Source organism: Apteryx rowi, unplaced genomic scaffold (genome assembly GCF_003343035.1).
Source record: "Apteryx rowi isolate R43461 unplaced genomic scaffold, aptRow1 scaffold_585, whole genome shotgun sequence".
In the NCBI taxonomy this organism is placed as follows: Eukaryota; Metazoa; Chordata; class Aves; order Apterygiformes; family Apterygidae; genus Apteryx; species Apteryx rowi.
Genome location: NW_020450855.1, coordinates 183,850 through 208,950, shown reverse-complemented (window position 1 = coordinate 208,950; position 25,101 = coordinate 183,850). Strand labels below are relative to the sequence as shown.

The window sequence follows — 25,101 nt, the reverse complement described above, 5'->3', positions numbered from 1 at the left end:
CAGCTAAACTCAATGAAAGGATGAAGAATACATCTGAAGAAAGAAACAAGCCCTCCTCAAACATTCCCTACTCTTCTTCCCTAAAAACTGAGGATTTTAGACTTACCAAAATGTCTAGTCTTACCACTGTTTCTTGGATTCTTAGAAATATTACCAGATCATTTTAATGTATCATCTTTAATGCATAAACAATACTGGTTATCTACTCTGAATAAAACTTAACAGTGACTCCCATTACATTACATATAAACTAGTCTAATGTTGGTATAGTTCACATTTAGTTTTAGAATCATATAAACCCAGCCAGAACTACATCTGTTAAATGGGAACACCCTCTAGAGTTTTCGTTCCCTATAAAGGATGATTCAAACCGCTGACACTCTTTGGGTTCTCAAGTCTCTGTTCAGTCCTGTTGAGAAACACCGTTCACTTTCCACCCTTTAACCACTCTAAATTCTTAATTTTAAAACTCTCCTCTGACCTTTCTTCTATTCTGAATATCCAGAATGAGGATGATGAACATTTGCATTAAACTAACATGAGACTGTTTCCTGTCAGAGATTCCCAGTTTCCACATTCAGGAATTACTGCAGGTGGTAAAGTTACTTAACTGATGTTATGATTTATCCATCATTACCTACCACATTTTTTCAAAGCCACTGCTTTCTAGAATACAGATCCACTCAAATGTCACCTTCCCAGTACACTGTTTATCACACTTTTAAACTCTGCTTCAACTAGACATTTGATCAGAGATGACTGGCTATTTTCCTTCAAGTCAAAGTTCCTTAAAAAAAAAAAAAGTATGTAGATAGAAGGAGAGCATCAAAATTAATCACCATGCTACCTCACCCCTAGATGAGTTTTACAGTGCAGTTTTGTATGGGAGAAAAAAAAACGTTCACCTATTAACTAGTAGCTAGCCAGTTTCCTAAGTCTAATCACAATTCATGTGGCTCTAAATACACAAGAGAGCCTGTACTTTGCCTCAAGTAAGGAGGCAAGAGGAATGTAAGGACAGAGAACTAGTAAGAAATCAAGCTTCAGCTCTCCTATTAATTAAAATAAGAAATTAAATGACTTCTAGCTTTAGCCATACTAGCCAATGGTATTAAATGCCTTACAAAAAAGTTGACAAGGAAAACATATCAAACTTGTTTAGCATCACCAATTAGATGTATAGAAAAATAAAACTATTAGTAATTACTCTGTAATTCAAGCACACAGTAGCTATTCCATTAATCCCATCACTGATGGAAAAATTAAGTCAAACACTAGACATCCAAATCTGGAGAAGCTGATCATCTCCTAATCCCATTTCAGATAAAACAGACAATGGGACAACAGGGAAGGGGAACTAACCATGGCTAATGAGAACCAGTATACAGAAAAAAATTGAGCTATTGGAAACAGGAAGCAAGAAACAGAGTTTGGAAGTTTAAGCAGCTTGAAGAGTAGTAGCAAAAAAAGGGTTGTTCCAGTTTTCTTGTGATCTGGCTTTTTAGTTTGTTCATGCTAATTTGCAGTAGAAGCAGTTAACATGATGAAAACATATACAGATGCTATAACTGATGATAGTGTGAACCACATGTGAATGTTACAAATCCACTTCTAAAGATGTTATTGCTACTGCCACAATGCCAAAGCACATTAATAGTTATTCGGTCATTGATCTCCCTCCCACCCTGGCTCACACATACAGCCCCCACACACGCGCTACTTTGCGCTGTTAATAGATAACTCTATACAAAAGTTAAATTTATTTCACTAAGAGGGAAATACAGAACGCTTAAGTCAGGATAACAATTTAATATTATCTCATCAGAAGTCTCACATATAGTGAATCCAAAAGTCTATATGAGACAGCTAAAAAACATTGACAGCAGTGCTTCAGTAAGATGGAGAAAAAGCAAACGCTGTATACCAGTAACTAAATATTGACTTGATTGTAAAACAAACACTATAGAAAGAAAACGTGTGTTTTTTTTCCTCATAAGTTGGTACATGTTTAAAGTTTCAGGCCATGTAGAAGTACAGTTCGAAGTTCAGCTCTGAAATAATTACAACAGGTCAAGCTGCCATTGCGATGTTAGTCCTTTTCCTCCGACTGCAATAGCTTCTAGTCCCAATATGTCACAATTTTTGTTTATCCGCTCCTTCTCTTGCTAGTCTATCAGCTTCTTCATTTCCTCGGAAGCCAGCATGACCAGGAATATGCATCTGTTAAAATAAGAGTACAGGAATGTTATACATACAAGAAATCAAGACAAACAGGAAAAAAATACACTTCTATTCATTGTATAGTAGCACCTCCTTAGAGCAGTATTCTCCTCAGATTCAGTCCTTAGGTGTCCTTCCCAGTAATGCTCATAGCCTTCCTAGAACTAACAAAATTGTCTTGCCAAACTGTGAAGAACTACTTTGTGAAGAGTGGTGAACTAGGCAAGGAACCACCTAACCTAGCCTTTAAGAAAAGCCTTTAAGAGAGCAGCAGTAAAACTTAGACCCTACAACTCAAAAGCAGAGTCCCACTTCCAGGAGAGTGAAAGAAAAACCCTCTGCATTCAGTGCTTAAACCAAATTAGTCTTTTCCCACAAAGTCAGAGACCTCTGTGCCACTAAGATCAATAGCCATGATGGGCACAGCACTCAGGAGGCAGAAAGATTTTTAGATAATGTCTTAACCATCCATTTTTCAACAATTAGAAACTGAAAAAACCCTCTCAACCCTAAATTTATCCTTGTCAGGGTGGGCAGAGCTGCAATCAAAGCTTGCCATTTGACAAGATCTGAGAGAAAAGGAGCATGAAGTGCTTGCGAGATCAGTGACCCAACATGGAGATACCCATTAATGTGTTTGGCTGCAAGAAGGAAGCAAGTGCAGCAGCACAACACTGAAAAGATTTTTTTTTTCAGATAAATTGAACTAGTTAAAAGCCAATAGCCTAAATTTTACTCAGATATCTACACATAGGCAACACAAATCCAAACATATGTTGAACACACTTCTCAGAATATTTAATACATTATATTTTATACATAAACTACCTGAGGTATACAGTGCTAGCTTGTTTTCCAGTTGGCCCCAGAGTTTCACAGGTGGCTTATATGTAACTCATTTTTAAGACTACAGCTTACAGATGCCAAAACACAAACTGGAAGAAAACACATCTCACATCAAGCAAACTGCCACAGCAGCCCCAAGCCTTTTTTTTTTTTTTTAAACAAACAAACAACACATTATATGCTATAACCTAACACTACGTCTAACAGTAACACTTCTGGCTATTTTCTCCAAACCCAAAAATAGATGTTCACCATCTGGCCCTCATAGAGACTACACATACAGTGCAGCACTACCCCACTTCAGACTAAGGCAAGCATTATCTTGTTGCATTTGATTGTTTCCTTAAATTCACAGTGTTCCATCTATTTATTCCCCCCCCACCCCCAGCAGCTTTTCTAGAGTACAGAGGAAAAACTGTATGGAGCACATTACCATAAAGAAGTGCCCGAGTACACTGCTCTGCCTGGAAGAAGTATCTTTCTCCATTTTAGGAGATTCAGATGTAATGAGTGTTCGATTTTTCTTTTATATGAAATACATTAAGGGCACCTGAACTTTGGCCTTAGATGTAGATTTTTACAATTTCTTCTACTCAATAGATAATAGGAGTAACTACATAAAATTAAATCAACCTTTAAGATATGGTGGCCAACTCCAGAACACAGAAGAACATACACAAAGATATTTGTAATAGCTTTCCCATGGGAAAAGTACAAATTAAAAAAAAAAAAAAATCCATCCCTTCCTGTTTTCCACAGAATAAAGGCAGAAGCCAAATAAATATACTATTAATAGCAATTAAGTCAATGGTAYACAGATTTGCTTCTAGAGCCAATACTTTCACTTTGGCTAGGTTTTAATTTCAGTGCTAAATGTTGTAGGTGAATGTCTTCCCCCTCTAAATTTGAGGTTACAAAAAAAATATATGTTTTATCAGGAATACCAGCAAAGAAGTTATTTTAGTTCTTTATTGAAGAGCTGAACAATTGCAAACTAAAACTGGGTATTTTTAATACCTTTTATGCTCGGTTTTCTTTGGGGGGGGGGGAAGGGGCAATTACAGTACAGGAAATTGGAATTAGTTTATTTGGGGTTATACTCTCCAGTTTTCCCCAGTTTGAAGAACTCATTTGATCAAGTTGCACTAAAGAACCAGCATATAAAGAATTCTGAAATGCAAATCCAGAATCAGAGCTACAACTCAAAAGATAGCAGATATGTTTTAAACTGAGATTTCCAGGAACAGAAATTTCTCCTATTAACAGTTCAAACAAATTAACAATAATTATTACAGGCATTTTCTAAGAAGTAACGAAAGACAGCAAGCAAATATAAACAAGTGCTTTAATAACAAAACAGTAGTTCCAAGAGATTTGCTTATATTTAAGTAATAATCTTACTTGCTTTGAATGAAATAAGCAACTTCTTCATATTTAAGGATGTGCAACAATATTATGCTCTATAAAATTCCAAAATCTTAGAAGTATGACCATAACAAAGAAGAGGGTTTAAGGTGTTATTCAGAATAATAAATGAGGTGCTTACCCACTGAATCTCTATGCCTTTTGATAGATTATCTAGTCTTTCAAAATCTTCTTTATTTATTACACTTCCTCCTGAACTTGTTCTCCAGCCATTTGTTTTCCAGTTGTCAACCCAACTCGTAATACCTATGCAAAGGGAGTATTACCATAACAACACTGTGGAAGAATCAAGCAAGAACCAAGACAGAGTGAACAGCCTTGCAGAAACAATCTTCCTCTATGAAGACAGTAACCGTGTACAAAATGTCAGGCAAAGATATAAGAGGTAGAGGATTTTCTTGTCTGGTTCTCTACTACTGTTATTCAGGACTGTGTTTTTTCATCATTACTTGAACTACCTGGCAATATTTTCCTGTATGGACATTTATTTTAAAGACTACAAGTTTAGGTACATATTGCACATAAAATTATCACATGAACTTCAGTGAATTGAAATTAATGATTTGCCTGATGGTATAGTAACCTAAAACAGATCTGAATAGCTCTACTTTTGAGAGGACAAAGAGACACTTGCACACATACAGGAAGAATAGATGGCCACCTGTCCTATGGCTCCTGCATACTAAACAGAATATTTCAGAAAACGGTTACATAAGCCTATTTCTACAGATCAAGATTTTTAACATGGAAGAGGCAGACAGACATTCACTGTTGGTCAAAAAAATTTACTATAAGACTCCTTAAACGAGGAAGTTTTTTAAACATACCTTTGCTGGTCTGGACAGTGTAAGACACCCTTACTGCTTCTACAGCAAACAAACTGCATTCACCAACCTTGTATACAAAATCTCCCCCAAAACACACCATACCACAACCACTTGTACTTAATGGCAAGCTTCTTTCTGTTATATTTGTAAAAGTGACTAGGAATTACTTTTAAAAATAACTTTGATTAAACTGAAGTGAAACTTGCACCTCAGAGACCCAAAATGCAAGAGAACACTGCCAGCAAAAAATACAGTAGACTGCACCCAAAGATTCTTATTTTCCTCCCTCATACCAAAGCTTAACTGGAATTTTATCCAACATATCATATTTTCATCCTTCGTAACACCAGTTTCACAGAACAATAGATGTTATAGACTTTTCTTCCACAAAGCAAACAACTGCAAAGATGCTTTTTTCCTCCATACTGCTTTGGAGAACTTGCATTTTGGCACAAATTAGGCAATTGGATTCCACTGATCAGCATGCGACACCCAGCCCTGAACATGAGCTCTACCTGAGCAGAGGCTCTTCCATTTACTCCTCCCTTTTTCAGAATGTTTCTAGCAGAGACTAAAACACACACCCTGCTCCTACAGGAAATGCTATACTCAAATCTTTTGGGAAAAATAAGCTACTCATCTGAAATATTTGAGACAGTCCTTGAAATTGTTTCTTAACATTTACTCTCCCTTTCTCTACTATGCTCTGTCCTCCTGCTTCTAGTTTATAAATCCCTTGGTACTTTCCATTTAGCAACCTTATTAAAAAGCCTCTTCCATACACATGCAAGCCAGCAGAATTTGAAACAAGCAGCAAGTGACATCTCCAGCAAGTCTTTCTTTGACCAGAATTCACTTTTCCCTACTTAGCAGCTTTCTGGCTTTTCCAGGGTATTGCTAGTTATGGTGACATCAGATTGTTTCAAAATACATTTTGCTTTCCTGCTAAGCATAAGCCACCTGAATAAAGGAAAAATTATATTCTTTCTTCCTACTCCTCCACTTTCACAAATCAGGGAGCTTCCAGGCAGGCAGCAGAATGATTTTTTGTTTGGAGAAAAAGATAGAAAGATTTTTAACATAAAGTCATTCAGTTATTTTATTAGCAACAAGTAATAAAACACACAATTACATTCAGTGTTAGCACTTCTAAGTGCAGGAACTTAATCCTAAAATTAAGATGCTCACCTTTCCAAAACTGAAGTGTAAAAAAGCAAATTTTAGTTTTAGATCAAGAGTTCCACTAAGTCTTTGTTTAATAGTAATCTCACAAATGCTCCAAAGTGACCTGAAAACAACTAAYGTAAGTATACCCTTTGTTAAAGTGCGCAATACAAATAGAGATACTTATTTCTGTGATGCTTCTAAACTGTATGAAATCTGAGGCTGTAGGGAAAAGGAGAAGCAGTTTTATTCAGACATTAAGTCTTACTGCCTGCATCATAAGGAATTGCTGGGAAATAAAATTAAGTTTTCCACATCTTTGGATGAAGGTGAAGCCTTAAACAAACTCTGAGCGCATACTAACTCTAGATAGTCTTCTAGAGCAGCCTGAAAGCTTGGAAGTGCATTCTAGATGTAAAAAGCAGAAAAACGTCAGTATACTTCAGATTTGCCTATTAAGACATCCTCTCCAAACCAAGGAGGAAAAAAAAAAAAAAAAAAAAAAAAAACAGGGTCACTAGGGCAACTTCTGAGTACTCTCCTGGTCATCCTTAGCAAAACATACAAGAACAACATTTTTGTAGGCTCCATCTGTCATACTGAAAGTCTGACTTACTTACAAAAATGCTTTAGTTGTTTCTGCCATTCTTTACTATAACTATGTCTCTGCTTGTATTTCATCCAGTGAAGTAACCCCTGCAATATTTTGGAAGTTTTTCCCCAAGCAGTCATGAGTACTGAAATAAGCTTTGCATTCTCTTCCTTATATTCCTCACTGCAGTTCCCAGGACATTCTGTGGACCTTACATAATGAAGGGGTGTGCACTGCATCTTTAAGAATCAGGAAAACTAAAATCATTAACTTACCATTAATAGTGAACTTGCTATCAGTGTAGATAATTAGTTTCTTGATGTTTTGACTCTTTGCTTGCTCTATTGCTTTGCAGGCTGCCTTAAGAATATTTCAATAGAATCACAGTTCAGAACAGGTTTTGAACAGATACAGTTAAAATACCAACAAAATATTTGATATCAATACACAAGAATAACAGAGAATACTACTGTAGTCTCTCCATCAGTGAGTACTAACATGCTTTAGAGCAGAGATTCCCAAAATTAAGCGGTCATCTGCATGCGTAAGACAAACAAAGAAGCCTCTTAAGTTTCATTAGCAAAGAAAAAATTCCTGTCCTTCAATTCTGGAGTGCAGGAGCAGCTCTCTGCCCAAATGTTTAACTATCCAAGGGTCTATCAACCACACAGAAAGTTTTAGCCATCTTCTCCATAACTCTGGGGAGCAAGGATTCATCTCAGTTCCAACAGTTTGGCCATACCTAAAAGGTTTTTCTTTTTTGTTGCCAAGAAGTGTATTAAGAAAAGCTAGAAAAAGTTAGGTCTCAATGGAGAGCTGAAAAGCTCTCCAGTGATAAGTTTGGCTCCTGACACACCACCATCACTTTTGCTTGTCCCTCACTAAATGGAATTCCTTGTATTTTTTATTTATTTTTTTTTAAAGCAGACCAGTTTCCCATTCCATTTTACCTCCTAACACCAGTGCAGGGTAGCAGCACTACCAGAACTATGATGATAAAAGAGAGATTAAATCTGCTGTTGCCAACAGCAAAAGGTGAGACTAAATCTGCTGTTGCCAACAACAAAACAAGAAATTACTCCTGAGAGCCCACAGTAGTTTGTCATCCTTAGCTAAGAAATGCGACATTCCGATCCTATCACAAAAGGCAGGGAAATCTCCTCTTAACCACCAATAAACAGCTCTCACCCTAAGGTCTGAGGCATACACCTTATAAACACAAAGGATACTGTACAGATTTGAAAACCAGGCTTTCCTAATGCAAGGCAAATATTTATGAYTGGAAAATGCCCAAATGTCATCATGCCAAGGTGAGTTACTCCTTTTTCAAATCCAGTAAGGATCAATAAAACCTGAAAAGAAGTATTTGTTTCAAGCCTTAACTCCAATGTTCTACATACTTCTCTCACAGCTCTGTAACTGGTTTCTAAAGACTAGAGTTGAAATAGTCGTGAGTATACTATTCTGTTCCACATGCAGAGGCATTTTATGATGCTTACTACTTACATGTATTTCAGCTCTTTGATTAGTCTGCCGTCCAGGAAGTCTTTCACTGGTATTTCTGTGATCATGGAACAAATAGTACATCAGTTATTCAAAGTGTTCATGGTAGTGTACAATCACTGCTCATTAGAAAAATAAAGACGAGAGCTAATTTTTTTTTTTATATAAAGGAAGATGGATGGAGATTCTAGTTGTAACTTGCATCTAGATAGCGTGACAAGCATATTTTGACCTACTGTCAATAGGCAGTTACCTTTATTGTCTTCTCTGTGTGTCTACAATTATTTTAAAGCTTTCTGCATCCCTTGGATTATAACTTCATTCCCTAAAAATATTATTTCCAATTGATTTTCCCCACACTCTTACTTCCTAGAAAAGCTGATCTCTGTTGCTCTCAGTAACTCACTACTCTCATAGTACTAAGAGGAGTCTTAACAGCAGGGTTTCATACTCAAAAGGAGGCTGTGTTGTAAGTCATACACAAAACATTAGCGTACTTCTCTTTTTTAAATGAATAAGCCAACCAGCTACTTACAAAGGGTGGCCTGGTCCCCAGTAGACACCTATTCCAGCACGTGCCCTATTACGTCCATTACCTGAGCAGCAACCATCCGTATAAACAACTGCAAAGTCACCTACAAAAGAATTATCAAAATCAGAAGCTCAAGTAGTTCTTCAAAGATGCAGCCCCATCTTTAAGCAGAAAAAAAAGTCTGCAAGCAGATTAATTCCCAAAATATCCCTCTACAAAGAGCCCTTCAAAATGTTATCTGAGAAGCCATATAAATTAGTAAAGCACAACACCAGAAATCTGACTGCAGCTTTATACCCTCACTGCTCCCAAATTGCAGTCAAGCCTCAAAAAGCATCTCTGCCTAGAGTTCCATATTCTCACTACAGTTCCCACCTTCTTCAGTCAAGACTAAGCTTACCAGATAGACCTGATATTTAAATACAGATGTATGAAAACAGAAAGTGAAGATAGTTCAAATTTCCATTTTAAAAAGAAACACTGTGACACTGGGACTGGTACTTCTAGTCTCATCAAACCTCTCTAAAAGCCCTTTAATATTTAATCTCATTAATTACAAGAGTATGAAGAACTCAAAAAAAAAAAAAAGTCATAGAAATAATAAAAGAGCTTACCCATGTATGAAAATTTATCTTCACTGACTGTTGGCACTAAATATGTTTCATCGTGTTTTACACGTTTTGGATCATGTTCTTCAGTTGTAGACTGTTCATATGGCCTCTTGCATTTATTACAACACAAAACGTCTGTTTCTGGTTCCTCTCTATGGCTAGCATTTTCCTGTGTTATAATTGAAGAACCATGTGTCTCTTAAGAAGAAAGAAAAAAAAAAAAAAAGAAAGTTGAGTCATACATAAGAGTCAAATTTTATTCAGAATGACTGTTTTCAAGGACAACGTTTCTCACCTAATAGTAATCCAAGTCTGCTATATTTGACACCCCTCCACCCCCAAAAAAATATTATAGGAAAGACAAACACGTATACACAAGTCATTCTTAATTCTAGGTCAAACTTAAGTTAAGACACATACATGACAGCCCTTAATTAAGACCAGACATGCTACAAGCAACACTCTCCAGGTGCCTACAGAAATGTTTTTATTGCACAGGATTCTAGGACCACCACTGCACTTTGACAGTAATAAGGCGTTCAAGGGACATTAAACAGAAGTCGCCATCCACCTTCGGGTATAAGCTGCACTAAGGGATCGCACAGATGCCGCACAGAAGACGGGGGGGGGGGGGTCCTTCACCTCGTACAGAGCCGTAGGAGCTGAGGAAGGACGCGCCAGTGCGCAGCAACCCCCCCTCCCCCCAGCAACCGGCGGCGCAGCGGGAGCGAGGCGGGGACGAAGGGAGGACGTGCTACCTGCCGCCTCGGGCTGCTGCGCCGCGGGGCCGGCGCCCACGAAGGCCCAGGCATCCTTCTCGGTGGCGAACTTCTTGAAGCTGGCGGAGGGGAACTTGTTCACCTGCTCCTGGCACTCCGCCCTGCAACACAGGCGGCGGCGGGTGAGCGGCGCCCGGGGCCGGCCCGGCTGCCGCTCCCCGCGCTGCCCCGGCGGCGGCGCCGGGCGAGGCCCTTACCACGTGCGGTAGACGCCCGTCCGCCGGCCCCGCCGCACCGCGTAGAACATGCTGCCGCCCTTGGAGACGAAACAGGCGTGACTGAGCACCGCTACGAGCCACCGCAACATGGCGCGGCGCCGCCGCCATCCGCCCCGCCCCGGCGCGCCCCGCCCCGGCGACCCCTCCCCGGGCACCGCACCCGCTGCCCGCAGCGCCCGCCGCCGCTCCCACTGCCACGGCGCACGCGCCGCCCGCTCGGCGGCGCAGGCGCGCTGCGGTCTCACCCCGGAGACGGGGCCCCGCTCCCCTCCTGCGCACGCGCGGCGGCGGCTCTCGCTTGGGAGTCGCGGTGCGCGAGAGAACGGAAAGCGCATCGGCCAGAACCACTTTCCGCTACGGGTCGCGACTGAGGCCAAACTACAGAAAAAGCGGTTTTCATCATGATTTTACAGGCACGTCCATAGAAGTGGCTGGGTCGCTACTTGGCTGGGTCGCTACTTCCTCGTTCGGTGACACCAGCTGGCTTTCAAGCACACAGGGGCACGGGGTCGCTATGCTGGCACCTTGCACGGACTTCAGCACCCCCCCTTTGTATTTCTGAGAACAAACCACCAACACCGTTGATCCCTGGCTGGCACAGATGGAGTAATGCAGGTTTATCTAGCCTGGCCTCATGCAGATGGATCTGAGGCAGGCATTATCAGAGGAGTGGATTGAACCATTTGTCTCACAGTGTGTTAACGCTGATGCCCAGGGGACATTGTTTCAGTAAGCAAGCAAAAGCATTGAAAATTGTGCATTAGGCTCAGCAAATGTGGGAGAATGGCATAAAGATTTCAAGAGCTTAAAAATGACATTGGAAACCTTTTGATTTGTTTCTTGGCCTTCTATCATATTTTCAGGGGGAGTGGCATAAACATTAGGGCTAAAATACAAGTCTTACATATACGATGATTTTAACCACAGAGACTTTAAGGAAAGCACTAAACATCACAAAAGTTGCTATGAAAAAACACAGGAATTGTATATTAACCTTTGCTTTGGGAGAGGAAAGGATGTATGATATTATGGAAGTTCACATAACCTGTTCATTCTGAAAGCCTGAGGATTGTCGTGACATATTTAAGGAGCAGTGCACAAACCGGTGATTACATTTAAGAAACTTAGCAATGTATCAGATCTAAGCGAGGAAGACCGCAGAGACCGGGAAACATGCATAATCATAATATGCTCAATTTATGGTGGAAAGTGTCCAGTTGTTGCATTTTAAGCTGCTTTTGTGGGTGCAGTTTGGGAGAATTTCACTGTCTTTCTGCCTGATTCAGTCTCCAAATTGGATCATTTCTCCAAAATGAAAAGCTCTGCAGGGGCATGCTCTGGTTGCAAATTAAACCCAGTGAAGTAGTGTGAAGCATCAGAGCCTTGGTTATTAAAACACCTATGAAATCTCACTGATGTCCTCTGTTAAAGTTCTTTCTTGCCTATCCAAGTAATGATGTTGGTCCTACAATGAGCTCCAAGGGACTCTCGGTCCCTAATGAGTCATTAAAATGAATGGAGCATCACCAAAGAGCAAACATTCCCCTAGAACTTGCTGAAAAATCCCTCATCCCCATTTAGCCTTCTCATCTTGAAAAACATTTGAGGAAGGATCGTCATTGAAAGGTGGTGTAAAAGTCAATATATTTAGTACATCAAAATGTCTAGATCTTAAGGTCATTGAACTGGTTCTCTTAGCACATCCCACCGTTTAAATCAAGGAGAGCTTGTGTGTTCCAGCTGAGCTCCTTATAGCAATGGCTTCTGGAATAATGAGTACTACCTTGTCAAAGGAGATTAAAAGTTAACACATTGATTTGTAGCATCAGTGTGTATACCCTGACAGTGCTATATATCAGACTTTAAAAAATCCTGTGTATCTCAGGTTGGAACAGATGTTCCACCCTCTCTGCTGTTCCATGACCTTCTGCACTGGTCAGCTTGACGTGAAACCTGACAACGGCTGCTTCGAGTGTGCCCGGGGTCTGCAGTGCAGAGCTGCTGCTGCTGGGCACGTCCCCTTCAGTGGGGCTGTGCTCAGAGGGGCACAGGCTGGAGAGCTTCCCACTGCCCTCCTTCTTCTGCCCCACGCACCACCCTGGGCTCAGCTGCAACCTCCTCTCACCTGCCCTCATTTGGGGACTGTCACCTCCTGGGAGACAAAAGGTGGGAGTTTTGGCTAGGTGCCTAATGTCTGCACCTCAGCTTGGCTCGCTGTAAGAACACAGGATAGAAGATAGGAGCACAAGTGTGACTGCCTCCAACAGTAGTCCAACATATGCAAGCTGCTGTGTTTTCAGCTAGTGGATTACCCTTGTAGCATAATTCTGGTATATTAAAACAAAGCCAGCCTCAGGATGACAAAGTGGTAGACCATCGTAATGAGATTTACAAGGGTGGCTTAGTAAAATGCCAAGAATGTGAACCACTTTGACGTTAATTTTGCCTTCCGTTACAAGAGCAGCCATAGGTTCAACATTACTATGCTTATCAGTTGGATGACACCTCTCTTATCCAAATTAAAGAGCTTATGTATTTGACAGATCTTGGTGGAACAGAGAAACAATTTGGTCAGAGTTCTATCAGAATATAATTACCGCATTTTTCTTGCTTCTTCCAATTAATTTGTGAGACTTCATATTATTACTTATGAAAAATGCTTACTTCTGATTTTCTCAGATCAAGATTATTTACATTAATTATCTTGGTCAAGGTTTCCACTAAGACTCTCAGGCTTTTCACTACTTCATGCTTGTGACATTTTGTATATTACTGCCCTTGGTTAGCTTTTCTTTTAATTATGGCTTTCTATAGCAGATGGGTTTCTCATTCCTTACAGGTTTACACATTTATATTACTTGTAGTCTTCTTTAGGCAAGATATAATAAAAGAGCAACCAGCAGTAAGTGATGAGGAGAGAAAAGACCTCCTATTACACTCAGTAATTCTTTGGCTGAACAGACAGATTCATACATCCAATTTATATGCAAGGACTGAAACAGTAACTCTCCTGCTGTTATGACCAACATGCAGGCTCAAATTCAAAACAGAAAAAAATGACTTTGAAGTCCACTGAATACCATCCACTTTACCTTCATTGCTTTTCCTGTTAGTAACACTGCATATAATCATCTAATCATACCTTTACTTCAGCATTCCTGTTGCTGATATTTTTATTGCTGTTGTGCTGCAGTGGTAGAACAGCAAGATCTCGAATACCATATGACAGCTGGCATTTTTACTACTGTGCCATTTAGCACTGCTAGGCTAAGCAATACTTATTGCTGTTTTACACTACTTGTCCACTTGTTGTTGTATCATTAGTGGATTTGTGGAATTTTCCAGTCAGATCAGGGTAAAAAGGACATTTCAGCTCTGTAACTCATAGTTTTGTAGAGTGAGTGGCAAAACTCACCAAGTGAAACATTTAGTCCCCACCWAAATGTTGAAAGGTCCACTTACAAAAGCTGTACTCATCTGAATACAGAATAATTTAAATGTATATATGGATTGGGCTCTAAGTGGTTTTCATAATTGGTTTAGCACTTATTGCCACAGGTACACCTGGCTAATCATGTGTAGCCATCTTAATTGGAAAGAGCTGATCAGATATACATATAAATACAGCAGTCAATTTTTGCAAATCAAAACCTGCACAAATGCTTGTGCTACCACAGTGTAGGTATTGGGAATAAGTAATTAGGGAAAATTGGAGGAGAGCAAGTCCATGGGTTTTGGTGGCAGCATGGTGGCACTATGTTGAATGAAAGTGGTCATTTAGCTATGACCTGAGAATGAATATTCTTGTCAACACTCTCTGCTATAAATTCAGCCATGTTTTACTGAACCATTTTTTACCTAAAGTGTGGTTCCCTACATAAACTTTTAAAGCAAAATGTAATGTGACCTGTATCAAGCAAGTATCTCCTACTTTAAACTGAGCTTTTAGGTAGATAGGTCACTAGGGGGTCACTTTAGTATACCCTGCAGGTATAAATTATATCATCATTTCATTACCTTGATTAAAAATAAAAAAAGGAGGAAGAAGGAGGTATTGTATCTTCCTGCTTCTCAAACTGCCTTCACAGAACTAAGATCTTGCAGAACAAAAGACTTGCCAATGCTCCAGTGTAAAACGTGTCCGTGAAGCTGCAAAGTAGTAATTGCCTGGTATCACAATATACAGTTGACCCTTAGAGGAACAGTCTACCAGTGGACTTTGAAAAGTTACTGTGGTCCTATAAGACATGAATTAGTAAGTGTTTGAATTTTGCTTCTGATTCTAGAGTTGGCTGTGACCCAGACAAGTCTCTTGATGTCTGTCTTCGCTTCTTCCACAGATTATATGAAATCATTTTCTTCATAGCACCATGAGACTTGTCTTTCTGCTCTTTGGATGCTTGTGTAACACACCTGACTAATTTATTCTTTCCACTTCTTGACCCCACCCATTCTGACTTTGCATGGTATAAGAAAGAACCTCATTAATTGCAATACTTGGTAATGACACGGCTTCTTTTAAAGATCACATATCCACAATGATTCTTAAAAACCTATCAGCTGCTTTTGACATGAGGCATTATCTATTCAGTAAATTCAACATAGCTGTTGACAGGCTGCATCCTTCTCCTAAAGCACAATGGGTGTTTGAATGGAAGCTTCTCTTTACACCTTGTTCTCTCATTTCTCGTATGTAGTGGTCTGGTCTATTCAGGAGCACTAATATAATGGAGACATGAAGCTGAAGGTCGTCACATTACTTCTTTATTTCTTCATTAATGTCTTGAGTGGTCCAGTTTTGATCCATCTGCATACCATCTAGTCATTCTCCCTCTTATGTGTGACCCTCTTAGGGTAGCACAGYGTGGACTGTAAAAAACTCAGTGTGGACTACTGGAATGCTGAGATAATTCCCAGTTATCTTTTTTTTCTTTACCCTGCAACCAGATTCTCATTACAGTTGTTTAGATAATTTCAAATCTCTATAAACACTAATCTGGACATCAGTATAGGTTAGGCAGTTTTTCCCATTCTGTGAATTCATGCAAGGAAAAAAGAGTGAATTGGGAGAAAAATGGTAACTGAACAATCTGCTTTGCTGGTGATCATAAATTTAGCAAAAAGCATACAAATATGCTTACAAATATACAAACAGGATAGGCTGCCTTCTGTAGATACTTCGGTTGATTAGCATAGGGGGGGTTTCTTGGCAGTTTTGTTTCTGTTTACAACAGCAGCCTACTACTCCACTATAGGATTTTTTTAAGGTAATAAACTATAAATGTGGTATTACAAGGTAAAGTTGGCTGCTTGCAGGTTTCTTCAGGGAATCTGAGCACAGAACTCAGATTCAAAAAAAGGTCAGAACTGAGCGCTTCTGGCCCTGCTAGGGAAGCCACACGCCTGTGTCCCAGCTTGCAGGACACAGGTGCGGAGAGCTGCACACCTGCCTCAGGAGGAGACTGTCTCCTGAGCAGGGACACTATCTACAATAGCCAACGGGGAAATGGTGAGGTGGGAAGCCTGTCCTGTTTGCCTAAGTCCCAAAACACAAGGATTTTGCTCCACTTGAGATGCACAGCCTGGCACTTTCACCTGAATCAACGTGTAAGTCATTTCTTTCAAAACTAGAGTATGTTTGTTCTTTTTAGCAGCATGTAATTGAAGTGTTAATGGTGCTTTCTCTGTTAGATAATAACACAGCGCTTAAAGCACCTCCAGCAATGAGAGAAGATGCGGAGCCTGGGACCCTTATACCTTGAGTTAGTCCCTGATCACAGACAGAGTTGCATATCATTTCTAGTCTAATGGCTCTTTCTTTAGAGACCTGGAGCACTGTGACGTTATTTCAGTACAAGCGACTGAGAGGTTGTGCTTATATTAGCACACAACACGAAGCCAAGGCACGGCACTGAGTTGGCACGGGATTGCCTGCGCTCTAGTTGCGAGCCGCTGCCTGGCAGGGTTTCGGCTGTCTCTCCCGGCCGAGACCTGCTCCCAGGTTAGGGGAGAGCCCGTGCCGGGGACTGCGGGGTAGGCGGTTTGGACGTGGCCCCGCTGATCGGGGGAAGCAGGGAGGAGAGTTCATCTGTGCAGACGGGCCCAGTTCTGCGCCATGAGCCCTCAGAGCCAGAGAGCAGTCCCAGTACTAATGCCAGAGACCACGCTCCAGCCCTGTAAATTATTAACGATGTATTTTAATGACATAATAATTATGATTAACATATAATTTAGAAACAATACAAAAATCAGAGAGAGAGAGAAAGGAATAAAACCCACTTCCCCCGGGCAGCGGGGTGAGCAACAGCTCGTTGCCGCGGCACTGCGCATGCGCCACACTGCAGCGGCTTTTCCCTCCTCGGCCCCGGCTTTGCTCCCTCCGCGCGGGTGCCTCACTCAGCTGCTGGTGATAACCTCATTTGCAGGCGCCGGGCCAATACTGTGAGCGTCCGTGTAGGCTTCGCTCTGGCGGAAGTGCTTCGCGGCTTGCGGCGCCTGTAGGTGTCCGTTCTGCCCTACTTCCTGGTTTGGCTTCAGCCTGGGGGTGGGCGGGGCGAGCGGCCTCCCGGGCCGGGATCTGAGCCGCTCTCGCGAGAGCTCTCCCTTTTCCTAGGCCGGCGCTGAGAGAGGTGGGTGCCCGGGCCCTGCTCGGGCCTTGGCGGCGGCGGCGCCTTTCCCCCCGCGGCGGTGGCAGTAGGGCGCCGGGCGCGGAGCGGCGCTCCCCGCGGCAGCGCTCGGGCGGGGATGCCTCCGATTACCGCCTGCCCGAGGCCCGATGGCCGCCGGGGCGTCCGGCGCTGGGGGAGGGCAGCCGGCGGGACCCCCTCGCCCCCCCTGCGCCGGCGCCCGCCGCGCTCCCAGGGAGGCCGCTGCGTGGCCGGGCCGCCGGCGCGGGGGAGGGGGCCGGAGCGGAGCGGGGCCGGGGCCCCGGCGGCACGTGGGGCTGCGGCGGTCTGGTCGCGGCCGCGCCGCTCGCCGGGGCGGCGCGCTCCTGGCGCCTCGTCCCGCTGGGCACACGCCTGGTGCCGCCGCGGCCTGCGCTCTCTCCGCGCGCCGGCTGCTGCCCTGTGCCGGTCGGCTGCGGGGAGTCGGTCCCCCGTCCCCCCAGCATGGGGTGCTTGGAGTTGCTGGGGTGTGCGAGGCCCGTGAGACTCTCCCTGGCTTCGTTTTGAAGCGTCCGGCTGGAGGCCTGGATTCCAGGGCTCCCTGGATTGCGGGGCGTCGCAGTGTCTGTAGCAGTTGGCGTGTTTCTGGTGGCAACTGAGACGTTCTTTTGGGTTGCAGAACGGCCATGTTCAGCTCTAGCGCAAAGATCGTGAAGCCTAATGGCGAGAAGCCAGATGAATTCGAGTCTGGTATATCCCAGGTATGTGTGTTTTTCTTCTGCTGTTCTGTAACCAACCAGAAGTTATGGGAACAATGTTGTGACAGTTGTCTTGAGCTTAAGTCTTGAGATTAATGCTGCCTAAACACGTTTCTTTTTCCTAGTTCTGCTTAGGAGCTGTCATAGTTAGACTGTGTTCCCACCAGTAACACTTGTTGTGTCTGACAGTGTGGCTCATAGGAAGTTAAACGTTTTCTGATACAGACTGTGGTAAAAAGTGTATAGATTCTTCCTGACACTGTAGACAGACTTCAATCGCAAGGCTTTTTTTTTTAATAACTGAACTGTATGGAATGAATTATTCTGCAACTTCCTTTTCTCTAGGCTCTCCTGGAGTTGGAAATGAACTCTGACTTAAAGGCTCAGCTGCGGGAGTTGAACATCACAGCAGCTAAGGTAGGCTGGACTTTCTCTGCAAAGAATGGCTGTTGGCATTGTCTACTGATTTGCTCTGTGGTGGTGTGTTTTCTTTCTTTCTTTTTTTTTTTTTTAAATTTGTACAGATGTTAATGTACTAATTGGATGGTGCGTTTAGCTGTTGCTTTAAAATGGCCTATGGTTTTCTTACTAAGTGCTGTTGTGGTTTATCTTCTGGTATCTGCTGTTAACATGGGGGATTCTGTAATAGTTGGGGGGGGTTTTAAGAATTGTTCTGAAAAGACATTGTAAGAACTTATATGGTAGTTCATTATTTTAAATAAAAATGCTTAAAAGTGCTAATTTACTTTGAGAACTGAATTTGAGATCTGAAACTGACTTCTTGTTTGTGGATATTAGTAATGCAGGTGTTGTAAGAATCTTTGTCAGGAACATAAATTATAATAGCTCTTCTTAAAATTGGTTTGTTGTAGGCTCTATTTTGGGCAATGGGCAACAAATAGGAGGTAGGTCAAGGTAATTGACTTGATAATGTAGTTTAGGTCTTCTCGTAAATTCAGTTTCAGTATAAATATTGGCACCTGAATCCTTGAAGTGGGGACAAAATTAGTGGTAGAATTTGCTGGCTGTGGAGATTGGATGGGACTTCAGAAGCTGACTGTTGTAGCCACAGACATAGCAGGCTGTTCTTTGGTGCTTGCGCAAGCCCACCAACATGTGCACAGGCATAACTGATTATAATTAAGTTTAAAAAAAATAAATAAATCTGGAAATGCAAATGTTAGCTTGGCCCATGAACTAACTTAAATGAAGCCCAGGGCCCTTCAGAAGAATTGTTTTGTTACTGAAGTGCAGCAGTGCATTGTAACTGTCCATGATGAGTTTTTAAAAATAGGTTTGCAGCTTAATTATTTAGTTCATTTAATCTTACTTGTGGGAAGTCTAATATGGGCATCTGAAATAGGTCATGTGTGAACATTTCTTGCGAATAACAATTCAGTATTCTGTTGGAGCATAAGCATGTCTCTGTGGCTAGGTTCGTGAGAGAAGCGGAATCTCTACAGATTCCTTAAGTTTTGATCAACTATTAGAAAAACAGACCAGGGAAAACAATCCATGTTGGTGTGATATAAACCTGCTGACATTTGGAGGGGGAGGTGATGTGGTGTTTGAGTAGTGATGCAGGCCTTAGCAAATAGTGGATGGAGGATGACTTTCATGAAGTAGCTACTCAAGAGGATTGAGAATAGATATGAAATTTACTACTGTGAACTTTGGCTTCATTTYTATATTAGACGCAAATAACTTTGGAAACTTGACAACAGCATGTAAAGAGCAATGCAGATTTTTTGATGAATGGTCAGTATAATTAAAATTTGACACCTGAGTCCCATCCTGCAGAATGAATTTGAGCTCAACTGTGTAGAGGATGTGAATTTGAGAGGAATGGCAGGATTGATTGCCCAGTCACTCTTCCACGGCAGAAGTTGTGCTCTGGCAGTGTGGTTGGGTTTTTTTGTTGTTTAGGGTGGGGGTTTTTTGCTTTGTTTATTGCTTGCTCTTTAATGCATTAAAGCAGGTAGTTTCATTTGATGCTGTTTTTCTTTCAGAGCTGTAAGTAAAGTAATCAGATGTCTGTTCAGGGGATTAGTGATCAAACTGACTGTTGCTCCTTGAGCGCTAAATATTTAATCTCTACTTCTGTTTCAGGAAATTGAAGTGGGTGGTGGCAGAAAAGCCATCATTATCTTTGTACCAGTTCCTCAGCTGAAATCTTTCCAGAAGATTCAGGTGCGGCTAGTTCGTGAGCTGGAGAAGAAATTCAGTGGAAAGCATGTGGTGTTTATTGCTCAGGTAAAACACTTAGAATCATAAAAATGTTGGTTTGAAGGGATCCCTGGAGGTCATTTAGTCCAGCCTCATGCTTGAAGTAGGACTGTCGCCAGCTTTAGATCAGGTCAGCTGTGGCTTTTGTCTAGCTGAGTCTTGAAAACATCCGAGGATGGAGATTCCACMACCTCTCTGGATAACCTGTTCCAGTACCACACTACCCTTCTTGTCTTGTCTTATTCAAGGTAACGATGATATAATGCATATTTTTCTATCAACGTGAAATGTAATGAATGCCCTTCTGTGGATGTAAGCTAAATGATTTCAGCTAGCAATGAAAGCTGTGTAAACTTGCTGGTGAGATGTGTAGAAGCCCTTTGGAGGAAGCTGAACTGTCTTGTTCTGAACTCTGTTACTCCTTCAGAAGTTTGAGAAGCAAAGCTTAAAAGTAACAGGGATCAAATACAGACTTATCAGAAGAGGAAACAAATACCAGTAGGAGCTTTAATACACTGACATAATCCAAGCACTTAAAATTCAACATAGGGAAAGAGGGAGAGAAGACCTAAATAGACTTCACCTCGATTCAGAACTGAGGTGAGGAGCTAAGCCAGGGAAAGGTAATAGATGGCTGTGTGGGCAATACTGAGGAGAAAAACTCTGGAGGTATGTCTGTAGGGTGGACAATTAGTTGTTAGACTGAACCTCTTTAGTGAAAACTCTTGGTAACATGATTTTAAGGCAGCCAGATTACCTTACCCTGAATCTTTGTGCCAACAAGAAGAGTTCTTGTAATGAAATGCCTCTGGTTCACTTAAATTCAGTGGATGAGAATTCCCTGTTACTATCACAGTCCATGTTTTAGAAGATGATGTATGTAGGATTAGTTTTGTAAATGAAACACTCTGGCTTTTGAATAATACACAATAATTTGTCTGTATTATAGTAACCCTGCTCTAAATATAGTCATGGAGAAGCCATGAAGTGTTGATGGAAAATAGCACAGTGGCTGCAACTGCATTTAATAGTCAAGGTTTTAAAATGTCTATCCTTGCAGATAAGAAAATAGAAAATAAACTTTACTGATTCAGGCTGGTGTAAACACCTGTAGATGCTGCTTTTACAACAGGTTATCTTTAAACCAGGGTGTGATTAGGATTGCTTTGTACATCTCATTCAAACTATTCTTACTGTTTTAGGAAAATGTGACCTAGCTCTCTGTGGGACTGAGACAGCCTTTAGTGTGAAGCAAGGGAATAAACGCCATCAAACATACCTTGTAAAATTCCTTGAGAACTCTTTCCAAAGAAGTATAGTGTTCAGATTGCTAATATGAAGTAACAAACTACCCTGACTGTATGTGCTGGGCGGGGAGGGGGAAAAATAGGAACCTTTCAGTACAGTGTGCTCAACACAGGATCACTAGATGCGAAATAAAGCAGTAGCAGTATTTCAGCTTCTGCAAGTAATATTTGGTTTTAATGTTGGTGTAGCTTTGGGCATACTTAAGAGTCTCCCTTTTTGGTGTTTTATGCCTCTGCTTCTGTTAGATAAAAAGCCTCATATGAACTCTGAGTTGGTTGTATACACAAAGTTACTGAGAAAAGACATCTTTTCTTCCCTCCCCCAACAGAGAAGGATTTTGCCCAAGCCAACAAGAAAAAGCCGCACAAAAAACAAGCAAAAGCGTCCCAGGAGGTAAGTAAATTATATTGATTCAACATGACAGCTGTCCTTTGTAACCTGGTAGAAAGTAATGTTTAGTCAAAGCTTGGTGAAAAGTCACTGAAGTGATTGGGTGGTCTTGTCCTTAGTCTGTCTTACAGCCTGATAGTATTGAAATTGCATTTCTTAGAAAGAACTCCATCTGTATTTCCAGATAAAGCTGTATTGAATTTCTAATCAGCAATGCTGGCTTAAGAAGGAATCCCCAGCCTGCTTTCTCTATTACTACACTGTGCTGTCAAGAATCTTTTTGAAGCTATAGAAAGAACCACATCACGTAGTAGGCTCTGTACAAATGGCTGGGCTGGCATATGGGGGGGGGGGGAGTGCAGTGAAGAAGGGAGGGACTGAAGAGGGGTGTGGGGACAAGTAGTCTTGCTGAATCTGAACCTAACAGTTGTAGTATAGTCAGTTGTGTTAAATGGCCTCCCTGCTCTCACCCAGTCTTGAGTTTGAGGTATTGCTAGGTCTGTAACACTGTGCTACATCTGTGTGAGTGTCAGTGCCTATTTTATGCTGTTCTCTAGCTTACTACATTGTTGTGTGGTCTTAAAAGTTTGCCCTCCTTATAAAATGTAGCATGTTCCTGCAACTTTTACCAGCCACAGTGTTATACTTGTGTCATATTTAAAATTGGATTTTGAAATTTTCAAGCATGGATTTTAAAGCTGCAGTTTCGTGGTACTCATCTAGCTGCAGTTGTGCCTTGAGTGTATGTTCCTACCACCCCTGTTGCATTAAAACTAGTATTGCATGGTGCCTGGAGAAGTTGGAGCTGTGGCATGTTGCCACATTCAGCAGGGAAGGAGAGTGTGCGTAGGCTGTCATTTTCTCAGCAACCTAAGTTAGACTTGCAGTGTAATAAAACTGGTATGTGTACTGCAAAGTACAGAAATACAGTGTTTGCCTCCTTTAGCTATCCCCATCTTTGAAGGGTTCAAATGCTGCTCCAGACACAGGGCTTAGCTATTAGTGATACTTGTAACACTGCAAATAGGGAAGCTGGAAATTTTATTAGCCATTTATACACTAAGACAATTTGGTTCCATTGTTCTAATTGTGGCTCACTTTCAAACTGTTCAAGAGCAAATTCAAGAACACAAATGTAGGCAGTATCAACTGTCTTTTAAGCATGGGCCAAACTTGCCAACTAGACTTTTCCTGTAATATCTTGCAGTTTTAAGCCACTTCGTTTTAGACAGAACAAGAAGCCAGTGTTTTCAAAACTGGGTCTCCTATGAACATACTCTGTGTAGTTGAAGATACTTGCACACTTAACTCTTCCAGTGAGTGCCTCTAGCAAAACTGCAGGTGGGAAAACTCATTTCTGATTTAAATAGTTTTCCTTAACTGTGTAGCAGTAAGGGCTGTTATAAGGCAGTATTGGATATTATTTTGTGAATACTCTGCTGCAAAACAGTGTGTGATTTAACAGGCCAAGAACATGGCTGTTGAATTTTTCTCACACAGTCATTGAACTTCTGTAAACAGTGTAGAACTTAGTGTTTATTTTTGCAGGACTTGTGAAGAGGTGTGATACTGTCTCACTGTATCAGTAGAAAAACTCTAAATTTTCAGGAAAAGCTTGTGTGGAAAGCTTAAGCCTTTGCATACTAGAAAGTTTGGCAGACTAGAAAATTTTGCAGATTTGAGGACTTGTTTTAATGATACAAATGTGGCATTTCAGCCGTACGCTTACTGCAGTGCATGATGCCATTCTTGAAGATCTGGTCTTCCCAAGTGAAATTGTGGGCAAGAGAATCCGCGTAAAACTGGACGGCAGCAGACTCATAAAAGTCCACTTGGACAAAGCACAACAGAACAATGTTGAACACAAGGTAAAAAAAAAAAAAAAAAGTACATCCTTATGCAGGATGGGGTGGCATTCTGAAACACCTCAGGGGCTGCTTATGTAATACAGCAAAAGACTGGTTTTTGGTTTGTGGCAATGGAGATGCTTCTATTAATCTTTGGAATAAGATGGTAAAGATCTAGGCAAGACAATTCTTGAACTAAAGTTCTGGTTCAACTAGACTTGCCAAAACCCCTGGATTGTGAACCAGCCATATTGGTTCCTTCATGGGAACAGACAGTGGCTTTTTTAGAGTGGATTGCTTAGTTTTGAACTTAAGCTGATGTGCTTGGTACAGCCTGAGGTCTTCTATCACTTGGCTTGGGTTTTGTGGGTACATATTTGGGACAGCTCAGCTCTTCCAGGTCTCTCTTGCTTGCAAATCAAAGAAGTTCTAAACAGTCTACAGAAAACATTGGCCTTCTACATAAATACACAGTTATCTTAATCTAGAAGAAAATAATCAGCCTGACAGTTCACTTCAGAGTGAAGACACCATGGGAAATGTCATAGTACCTAAACTGTGTTAACATACGTTTTACTTCCCTATACAGCTTATATAAACAAGATTGTCTGTCTTCACAGGTGGAAACATTTTCTGGTGTCTACAAGAAGCTCACAGGCAAAGATGTGGTGTTTGAGTTTCCAGAATTCCAGCTGTAAAGTGCAAAAAATGGCTGAATAAACAACTGTTCATATAACAGAGTAATCTCATTTAAATTTCTACTTCTGTAAACATAGGTGAGGATTAACTGACTCATGGGACTTCTACTTTCTAGATGAGTGACATTTGTGTATCAAAACATTAAGTTATGAGATTTTAATGGTAGCCCTCTTAGTTTATTCTTGAAGCTGTCACAACACGACTCTGAATGATCCTGTTAAAAGAATCGGCATAGAAAAATAAAATGAAACATGCTGAGACTCGCCTTTTAGGGAGAATGTGGAAAGCTACCGTAGAGCAGTGGCATTCCTGGGTTTTGCACACAAGAATATAAGTTGGATACCTGCGTGTTCCTGACACTGGAAGAAGTCTGCATAGCAGGAGTTGTGACCTCTGAAACATGGAGCGATGGCATATCTGAAACAGTGTTTGAATACTGTATTTTTGAGAAGCCGTAGTTTAAGTGTGAGGTAACTTTCTTACTGTTTAAGTGGCAGAATTACATACCATTTCGTATCTAAAAGCAGGTCTTGCAGTGTCCCACCTTTAAC

General features: G+C 41.4%; 3 protein-coding genes across 9 annotated transcripts in view; 2 read left to right on the top strand and 1 right to left on the bottom strand.

The window, feature by feature from the left end:
- Positions 1 to 1,737: 1,737 nt before the first annotated feature.
- Positions 1,738 to 10,838, bottom strand: RNASEH1 (ribonuclease H1). Of its 4 annotated transcripts, XM_026082623.1 has the most exons (9): positions 10,697 to 10,838; positions 10,479 to 10,600; positions 9,724 to 9,918; positions 9,113 to 9,212; positions 8,581 to 8,635; positions 8,309 to 8,426; positions 7,350 to 7,430; positions 4,613 to 4,737; positions 1,738 to 2,220 (listed from the first exon to the last, which is right to left on the bottom strand). In XM_026082623.1, the coding sequence occupies exons 1-9, from the start codon at positions 10,804 to 10,806 to the stop codon at positions 2,134 to 2,136; spliced, it is 993 nt and encodes a 330-aa protein (XP_025938408.1). In that variant the 5' UTR covers positions 10,807 to 10,838; the 3' UTR covers positions 1,738 to 2,133. The 4 variants fall into 4 exon arrangements, with proteins under 4 accessions (XP_025938408.1, XP_025938410.1, XP_025938409.1 ...); XM_026082625.1 differs by lacking the exon at positions 4,613 to 4,737; XM_026082624.1 differs by lacking the exon at positions 8,309 to 8,426 and having other exon boundaries at positions 7,350 to 7,434.
- Positions 10,839 to 17,231: 6,393 nt separating this feature from the next.
- On the top strand, positions 17,232 to 24,595 carry RPS7 (ribosomal protein S7). Its single transcript, XM_026082605.1, has 7 exons — positions 17,232 to 17,346; positions 18,002 to 18,083; positions 18,426 to 18,497; positions 20,190 to 20,333; positions 21,943 to 22,007; positions 23,722 to 23,872; positions 24,472 to 24,595. The coding sequence occupies exons 2-7, from the start codon at positions 18,009 to 18,011 to the stop codon at positions 24,547 to 24,549; spliced, it is 585 nt and encodes a 194-aa protein (XP_025938390.1). The 5' UTR covers positions 17,232 to 17,346; positions 18,002 to 18,008; the 3' UTR covers positions 24,550 to 24,595.
- Positions 24,596 to 24,696: 101 nt separating this feature from the next.
- COLEC11 (collectin subfamily member 11) overlaps positions 24,697 to 25,101 on the top strand; it is a 47,463-nt gene continuing 47,058 nt past the window's right edge. For all 4 annotated transcript variants that reach the window (XM_026082602.1, XM_026082604.1, XM_026082603.1 and 1 more), the window contains exon 1: positions 24,697 to 25,020. The gene's annotated coding sequence lies outside the window, so the exon portion shown is untranslated. The remainder of the gene's footprint in view (positions 25,021 to 25,101) is intronic.

Coding starts and splice junctions, on each gene's coding strand:
- RPS7 (XM_026082605.1), top strand. CDS start 18,009: ATGTTCAGCTCTAGCGCAAAGATCGTGAAGCCTAATGGCGAGAAGCCA. Junction 20,334..21,942: donor ATGTGGTGTTTATTGCTCAG/GTAAAACACTTA, acceptor CTCCCCCAACAG/AGAAGGATTTTGCCCAAGCC. Junction 22,008..23,721: donor AAGCAAAAGCGTCCCAGGAG/GTAAGTAAATTA, acceptor GTGGCATTTCAG/CCGTACGCTTACTGCAGTGC.